The sequence below is a fragment of the Ochotona princeps genome, chromosome 6, assembly GCF_030435755.1.
Source record: "Ochotona princeps isolate mOchPri1 chromosome 6, mOchPri1.hap1, whole genome shotgun sequence".
NCBI classification, from domain to species: Eukaryota; Metazoa; Chordata; class Mammalia; order Lagomorpha; family Ochotonidae; genus Ochotona; species Ochotona princeps.
This window is the reverse complement of record NC_080837.1, coordinates 33806200-33814904: the sequence shown is the minus strand read 5'-3', so window position 1 is coordinate 33814904 and position 8705 is coordinate 33806200. Positions and strand designations below refer to the sequence as shown.

The 8705-nt window shown below is 46.5% G+C and overlaps 1 protein-coding gene across 2 annotated transcripts in view; it reads left to right on the top strand.

The window, feature by feature from the left end:
* Positions 1 to 1272: 1272 nt before the first annotated feature.
* C6H15orf48 (chromosome 6 C15orf48 homolog) overlaps positions 1273 to 8705 on the top strand; it is a 113544-nt gene continuing 106111 nt past the window's right edge. Inside the window, exons 1-6 of one of the 2 annotated variants that reach the window (XM_012929023.3) lie at positions 1273 to 1391; positions 1532 to 1593; positions 1744 to 1829; positions 3461 to 3521; positions 4594 to 5200; positions 6307 to 6367. In XM_012929023.3, the coding sequence (XP_012784477.1) occupies positions 1558 to 1593; positions 1744 to 1829; positions 3461 to 3521; positions 4594 to 4662 (252 nt within the window). In that variant the 5' untranslated portion in view covers positions 1273 to 1391; positions 1532 to 1557 and the 3' untranslated portion in view covers positions 4663 to 5200; positions 6307 to 6367. Of the gene's footprint in view, positions 1392 to 1442; positions 1594 to 1743; positions 1830 to 3460; positions 3522 to 4593; positions 5201 to 6306; positions 6368 to 8705 lie in introns of those variants that run through there. The other variant, XM_004578112.4, reaches the window with a different exon arrangement.

The window sequence follows — 8705 nt, the reverse complement described above, 5'->3', positions numbered from 1 at the left end:
GATCACCTCCTGCAAAAAACATCTGCATATCCTATTTAGTGAATGCCAATTACAGGCAGGGTAGGATGACACAGTTTCTACACATGCTAACTTTTTTCTTTACAGGTACCTCTATGAAAAAAAATATTTTTATTGGAAAGGCAGATTTACAGAGAGAAGGAGACAGGTCTGTCTGCTATTTCACTCCCCAATTGGCCTCAATGGCTGGAGTTTAGCCATTCCAAAGTCAGGAGCTTCTTCCAGGTCTCCCATGTGGGTGCAGGGTCCCAAGACTTTGGGCCATCCTCGACTGCTTTCCCAGGCCACAAGCAGGGAGCTGGATGGGAAGTGGGGCAGCTGGGACATGAACTGGCGCCTGTACGGGAACCTGGTACATGCAAGGCAAGGATTTAGCTACTGAGCCATTGCACCGGAGCCTGCAGTTCCCTTTTGAGCTAGGTTTGTTCCCAGTTTGCCGAAATAAACTGAATCTCATAAGGGTTAAGTAGCTTTCCTGAAGTCAGCCGGTGAGTGTGAACTGGATCTGGCCCCTTCCAGGGAACATGTTGACTTTAAGTGACAGCTGGAACGTCAAACCTTCCCTGGACCTGGTTCTAGCAGCTAGCAGCTGATGTTGGAGCCACGCAGCTGCAGGACCCCAGCATCTAGGAGTCTGATTCAGCGCCCACCTTGCAAAGTGCCCAGAGGAACCCTGCTCAGTGCCTGGTGCGCAGCATCCCAATTTAACGTAAATACAGTCATTCCGAGGCAGACTTGGGTGCAGAGGCTGCTGGCTTTAGGGGACAGTCAGAAGGAGCTGCTTCTTTCCTTCAATCTTGTTGCTGTGCTGCTTTTCCTTTAGCCTTCTTGTTGGTGTCTTAATGGATAAAGTCACTCCAGGAGTTAGCCCACAAGAAATTATAATTAGGCAATAATTATCTCTGACTCTGCTGCATCACATTTCAGAACTTTTAACGTGATAAGACGAAGTCTGTTGGCACGTGTGCACCTGGAAGCCTCACTCGGGACCACCCAGGGTGCAGGGTCAACACTGGTAACGGCTCCCCCGCGCCCAGGGCCTCCCTTTTGAAGGGTGTATCTTTTTTAGGGTGTATCTTCTTTAGACTTGGACATCAGCGCTCCCCTTTTTAGCTTCCACCTCCCACACCCAAAGCATCCCCTAGGACCATAGCAGGTGTCCGCGCAGCCAGGAGCGACCGACGGCGAGCGGCAGGGGGCGCCCGCGTCCCGGGGAAGGCGAGTCCAGGTCCCGCACACCAGGCGCCCCGGCCCGCGTGACCAGAACGCCCAAGCCCGGCCCTTCCGCGGCGGTTGCGGTCGGTATATAAGATGAGGAGGGCAGGTTCGGTTTCAGCGTCGGCATCTCGCGCACCGCCCCGCCCTCCCACCAGGTAAGGGGTGTCCAGGCGTGTCCAGGCGCGGCTGAGCTGCCTCGCGGAGGACTGTGGAGCATGGGGGACGGTTTAGGGACCCGCCAGGGTGGGTCCTTAGGGCCCAAGGTTTTTGTCACTATCTTGTTTTTCAATTCTAGATTGCGCATTCTACGCTGAAGTAGTCATGGGCCTTTTCCAACTTCTGATGAAGAAGAAGGAAGTAAGTTTTAAAAGCCCTTACACCTCTTGACTAAAAGTGTCCCTTGTGAAAGATGAAAAGAGGGTGGGCGTTTGGAAGGGAGTGTGAAAATGCGCTGGCTGCTCTGTAATATTCCAGAAGTGCTCCCCTGACTAACCTTGTGTCTGTCAGCTTATCCCTTTAGTGGCATTTATAAGCTTTGCGGCGGTCGGAGCCTCATCCTTCGCTGTGTATTCCTTGCAGAAAAGCGATGTGATGTAAGTAGGCCTGGTGGGTAGTGGCGGGGGCTTAAGGATAAGGATGACTGTGAACTCAGAGTCAGAGCTCAGAAGCACCCTAATATCAGCAGACTGTGAAACCACAGGCAATATTAGGATTAGCTTGTTGCTTGTGTCTGCATAGCTTGGCATCCATTGGCCCTGCCCTGCCCTCCCTCTGTGTAAAGTGTGGCTACTTGTTGTTGTTGTTTAAGTTTCAAAATGTGAAATTCTTAAATTTGGGAGCTGGGAGGAGAGGAAGGAGAAGGATATATATATATATTAGCAAATCTAAATCATCATTTTAATTAAGTGTTAAAATGTCAACTTCTTAGAATGCTCTTTCCCAGTGTGGTAGAATTCAGTCGTCTGCCAGGAGCCACTCTTGAACTTTAGATGTAAGAAGGAAAACTATAAATACATAGCACACTTGGGACAGGGGAATATAGACTTTCCTGTATGTATGCTGTATGTAAGATGGTAACACACCACATACCTTGAAATGGAAGAAAGAGAGAAATTTGAAATTGACTTAAATGAGTGCTGGCTGGAGAAGACAGTGAGTTTAGCTCTGCCAGTCTCCAGCCCAGCCCCCGGCCCCTCCGCCAAGCTCCAGCCCAGCCCCCGGCCCCTGCTAGAACCCAGGAGGAGGGCATGGCTGTTTGTCCTGAGCCGGCTTCCACCTTCATTGCTGCCTGTTTTGGGGAGATTAGTCTAGTCCCACAGTAGGAATATAGACCTGTCCTACATAGGAATTCATTTTTTTTTAAGATTTATTTATTTTTATTGGAAAGTCAGATTTACAGAGAGGAGAGATAGCAAGAACTTTCAACTGCTGGTTTACTCCCCAGGTGGCCTCAATGGCCGGAGCTGAGCCAGGAGACAGGAGCTTCTTCTGGGTCTCACACGTGGGTGCAGGGTCCCAAGGCTTTGGGCTGTCCTTGACTGCTTTCCCAGGCTGCAAGCAGTGAGCTGGAAGGGAAATTAAACAACCAGGTTATGAACCGGTGGTTATGAGATTCCAATGCATGCAAGGCAAGGACTTTAGCCACTAAGCTAATGTGTCAGACCTGAGGAATTAATTTCTTTTTTTTTTAGATTTATTTATTTTTTATTGGAAAGTCAGATATACAGAGAGGAGAGACAGAGAGGAAGATCTTCATTCATCTCTTCATTCATCTCTTCATTCATCTCTTCATTCACTCCCCAAGTGGCCACAGTGGCCAGAGTACAGCTGATCTAAAGCCAGGAGTCAGGACCTTCTTCTGGGTCTCCCATGCAGGTGCAGGGTCCCAAGGCTTTAGGCCATCCTCGACTGCTTTCCCAGGCTACAAGCTGAGTGGGAAGTGGAGCAGCTGGGGCACCATCTGGCACCCATATAGGATCTTGTGGCAAGGCAAGGACTTCAGCTGCTAGGCTACCACACCAGGCCCCTGAGGGATTAATTTCTGATGTGTGAGCCAAACTGTGCAGTTCCCTTAAGGACTCTTCTGTCAGTTTTGATAACTGTTGATGGTTCCTAGTAGATAACTTATGGATGGATGCTTATGTGTGAAGACCGAGTCTGTCTCTAACAACGAAAGTGTTGGTTTAAGCGAAGTAATGTTCAGTGCACTTTCTTTTACTTTTAGCATTGATCGGAAAAGAAATCCGGAACCCTGGGAGTCTGTGGATCCAACTGTACCTCAAAAGGTATTACTAAATGCAAACTAAGCGATTTAGCCCAAACCTTAGCAGCTTTGTCAGTAACTTAGGTTGAATACATTAGAAGTGCAGGGTATCACTAGCTGTGGTGTCCAAGGCACTGCTTTAGAGAAGTTCAATCCTGATGTTATCCTGGGTAACTGGAGACAATGAGAACTCTCCGAAGCTTTCAGAATCTATGAGATGGGCCCAATAATACAGCTCTACCTTGGATAAAGAGAAGTAAGGAAAAGTACACAGAACCCGTTAGCACAGCATCTGTGCCATAGTTAGTGCTGAAATACACACCCTTATTGCCCCTGGAACACCTCATCCATCACTTATCAAAAGTTAAAGTAAGGCTGATCTGGTCAGGAAACAGGAGTGGCCTTCTCTCCAAGGGAAATGAATTCATTGTCTGCTCACTGTAGCAGAGGGTTGCTCCTGGAAACAGGAGCGGCCTTCTCTCCAAGTGAAATGACTTTGCAATCTGCTCACTGTTGCGGAGGATTGCCCTTTGACATTGGAAATGTCTGGCAAGTCACCAGCACTGAGGGGGAATAGAAAGCTTGGTGGGACAAACGGGCCCTCTCAAGTCTAGTGGGCATCAAGAACTGTCCATAGATCGTTGCATGTCCTTTATCATGGAACTTAGGCCAGCTGTATCTTCACTGACCAATTACAGGGAGGAAGTTTTAGCGACAGCCTATTATGTTCTAAACCCTTTGCTAGGAGTGCATGTTTTAGGACTCAGGGCTCATGCAATACCTTGTCAGACTTTAAAGACCTTCAGAGTTTCTGCTGAGAGCAGGGCAAATGTATAGGACCCTTGTCTCCACTCCCTTAACACTTTAGAAAGTAAAGGCTCTTGGGAGGGCTAGCATGGTGGAAACCAGGCTGGCTGTTACCGCTGTTGTGTGTTCTAGAGCTGGGGTGGTGGTTTTTTGTTTCCTGTTTTTGTTTTTTGACTGCAAACTCTATGATGATGATTTTTCCCCAAAGGGGTACAGGGACAAATCCCCAAGGGGATATGAGGAGGAAACACAGATCCTTCATGTTTTTTATTTCCATTTTCTTAAAGCTTGTGACAATCAACCAACAGTGGAAGCCCATTGAAGAGTTGCAAAAGGTGCGCAAGGCAACCAAATGAGCAGTTGTCGCCTCTTCTTGCAAAGAGTACTCTATGAATCTAGTGGAAACATTTCCGCACAGACTCGATTATGGGTGGCAGTGTGCGGAAGTGCTTCTGCTACATTTTTAGGGTTTGCCTCCATTTTTTCTGGACTCTGGATGAAGAATTAAAGGTAGCGCAGTCCTAACTACATAGTCCAAACATAAGTTTTGGTGTTTATTATTGTAAATTTTGAAATTTGCATATTGGAATTTGTGTGTTTCTGATGCCAGGATGTTTTTTTTTCCCTGAAATGTATAGATTTGTACATGAGATGCCTATAATAAAACAACTTTTGTGCAAGATTTTGTAATGGTTACATGTATGTAAATGGCAGAGGAAATCTTTCTATGGGATGAAAAAAATACATTATGAAGCACGAAATGAAAATGGTTCCTAGCGCAGGTTTCTGTGTGAGCTTTTCTTGCAAGTTCATCCATCCACGGACATGTACTGAGCAGCCACCCAGTGAAGTCATGAACAAAGCCACGGTCTGGAGGAATACAAAACGAAGTCGGTAAGTACAGTGAGGAAGATGAAGCAGGAAGTGGTGGGAGTTGAGATTGGGAGGCGGTGCTGGGACTCCTTGGTGAAGAGAGACTCGGGGTCAGCTGACAGCAGCCCTAAGAAGCCAATGCCTGCTGGGGGGTGTGTTTGGATGGTTGAGGGGAAGATGGTCAATGCCCTGCTGGGTCGGGGGTTCCTCTTCACGCTGGTCCATGGTGACTTGGAAACTGAAGGTGCCGTCACACTCAGCACGCCCCTTGGGCACCCTGGACTGTTCTTAAACATGAGATCAAGCAGAATGTTGCTTTTCATTAGCTTCTTCTGAAAATTAAGATCTATGCTATGAACACGTGTTGTGGTGTTTACTCATTGACATTGCACAATTTAGTAGTTTTAGTATATGCACAAAGTTGTATAAGAATTTCCATCTGATTTCCGAACATTTTCTTCACTCCTGATGAATGCCACACCCACAGCAGGCACTTCAGGCACTTCCCCCACTTAGACCTCTCTGCTCCCAGCTCAAGGCAAACCTAACAAACCTAGTTTCTATGGATTACCTTGGACTGTCGAAGGAACCACACAGCATGTGGCTTTTGTGTGTGACTCCCTTGACATCCCATCAGTTTTAAACAGCCATTCACATGGCACCGTGTGGTCAGTGCTTTGTACTTTTCCTGATGAGATATTTAGTATAGCACAGTGTGGCTGAGTATTGGCTCTCCATTCCTAAATTGATGGTAATCGGGTGGTTTCTACTTATTGGCTGTTATGAATAACGTTAGTATGGACAGCCAGGTACTAGTGGTGGTGTGGCTGTGTAGTTTCAGTTCTCTTATAAACTTAACTTCATGAACTCTTGTAAGTTAAAAAATAAAAGATTTTTTTCTATATTGTCTGAAACATAAATGCGAAGTTCTTGTCACCTTTACAACAGTGAAAAGCAACTGCTAGAGATTAGGCAATCTTGGAAGAATTAAGTCTGGACTCCTCCCCTAACCTTTGCTATTTCCTTATCACCTCAATTTCCCCAGATAAAAATCTGGTATCTGATCTCACAAACAATTCCATGTAACATTGGGATCACTTTTTTTCCCCCCCTTTTACTGGTTTAAGCTTTCAACAGTAGAATGTCATCATCAAGGAAATAGCTGAGTGACCATCAAAAGAACAAATTGTAAGTGCTTTTTGGAGGAGAGGATAACTATGCCTCCCTATTTAAAAAAAAAAATGACATGCAGCAGCATAGTGGGGCAAACATGGCAATGGAAGGAGTGTTTTGGTGCATTTGAGAGGGGAGGGTTCCAGAGCAATGCACACACTGGGGCTGGGAGAGGGCGTGATCCTTTGGCTGCCCATTGTGAAGGGTCACGGTTGACATTCCCGTTTAAAAAAAAAAAAGGTGGGGAAGGTTAGCAGGAGAAGAAGCGTAACATATGTGAACATGATTTTGTGAAACCCAGGAGACTCTAGATCGAAGAAACAAAGATCCAAGGACTAAGTATCTTTTTTTTTTTTTCCACTTTGAAAGGCAGAGGTACAGACTGAGGACAATGAGAGGTCTTACATGCATTTGGCCGTGGGATCGAAGTGGAGCAACTGGGATCTGGACTATGTGGGATAGTGGCACCACAGGCAGAGACTTAGCCTGCTATGCCACGGCTCCAGCCCAAGTATCCATTCTTTTTTTTTTTTTTTAAAGATTTATTTATTTTTATTGCAAAGTCAGATATACAGAGAGGAGGAGAGACAGAGAGGAAGATCTTCCATCCGATGATTCACTCCCCAAGTGAGCCGCAACGAGCCGGTGTGCGCCGATCCGATGCCGGGAACCTGGAACCTCTTCCGGGTCTCCCACGCCGGTGCAGGGTCCCAAAGCTTTGGGCCGTCCTCGACTGCTTTCCCAGGCCACAAGCAGGGAGCTGGATGGGAAGTGGAGCTGCCGGGATTAGAACCGGCGCCCATATGGGATCTAAGGGATCCCGGGGCGTTCAAGGTGAGGACTTTAGCCGCTAGGCCACGCCGCCGGGCCCCCAAGTATCCATTCTTATGCTTGGGTTGGATGAAGACTAGACAGCCCTGTAGAAATGTGACAGGAAGATGAGCAAAACCCAGCCGGGCCTGTCTGTTGAGATTCTTGTTGGTCTCTCTGTGCGACATTCTTTTCCTCCGTGTCTAGGGCAGGACCTTTTCTGGAATGGGGAATCTTATGACCCATCATTAACAAGACAGGTCGGAGAATTTCTTTATGGCCAACTCTTGCACAGAGAAGTGGGGGTGGGTGGGGCTGAAAATTAGAGTAATGTTTTTAGTGCTTGTTCCGGTATTTAGGGAAAGTCTCGCTTCTGTGCCCATGCTTTTAGGGGTGGCTTAGCGGGGATGAGGGGTGAGGTACAAGGGACGGGCAGAGTAGAGCCTTGCTTCTGAGACCTTCACTTTGGGAAGTCATTTTATGAGCCACAGTTGCTTAACTTTTGAAAGATTTTGCTTACAAGGATTTATTTTGTGATTGTGTTCTTACTTTTCTCAAATGTTTTATTTTTTTTTATGTCGAATATTGGGACTGCCACCGTAGTGTAGCACACTAAGCCTTGACCTACAGCACTGATATCCCAAAGGAACATTAGTTTGAGTCCCTCTACTTCTGATTCAACTCCTTGCCGATGCACCCGGCAAAGCAGCAGATGGCCCATGTAGTTGGGCCCTGCACCCGTGTGGGAGTCCTGGATGAAGCTCCTGGCTCTTGGCTTTGGACAGACCCAGCTCCAGCCACTGTAGCCATGTGGGGAGTGAACCAATGGATGGAATACATCTCTGCCTATCTCTCCTTCTCTCTCTGTAACTCTGCCTTTCAAATACAAATAAATATTTTAAAAAGTTAAATATATGGCCCAGCATGGTAGCCACCTTGCTAAAGTCTTCATCTTGCACAGACCAGGATCCCATATGGGCACCAGCAGCCCCGCTTCCCAACCAGCTCCTTGCTTGTGGCTTGGGAAAGCAATTGAGGACAGCCCAAAGCTTTGGAACCCTGCACCCTCATGGGGGACCCAGAGGAAGCTCCTGGCTCCTGGCTTTGGATTGAACTGTGGCCGTTGTGGCCACTTGGGGAGTGAATGAAGAGATGGAAGATCTTCCTCTCTGTCTCTCCTCTCTGTATATCTGTCTTTCCAATAAAAATAAATCTTTAAAAAACTTCTAAAATAAAACTATAAAAATATAAAATGAAATAAAAACAAATATGCAGAAAAGTCAAAATGTTAGCAAAAATATTCACACTTTTTATTACCATTTTGCCACAAAATCTGTAGCTCTCTGTATAAATCTCTGTATAAAAATGAATGCTTTGAAAATAAGTTTGCATACATCACAATATTTTTCTACTAAGATCTTTTTTTAAAAGACTTATTTTTTATTGCAAAGTCAGATATACAGAGAGGAGGAGAGACAGAGGAAGATCTTCCGTACGATGATTGACTGCCCAAGTGACCGCAACGGCCAGTGTTGCACCGATC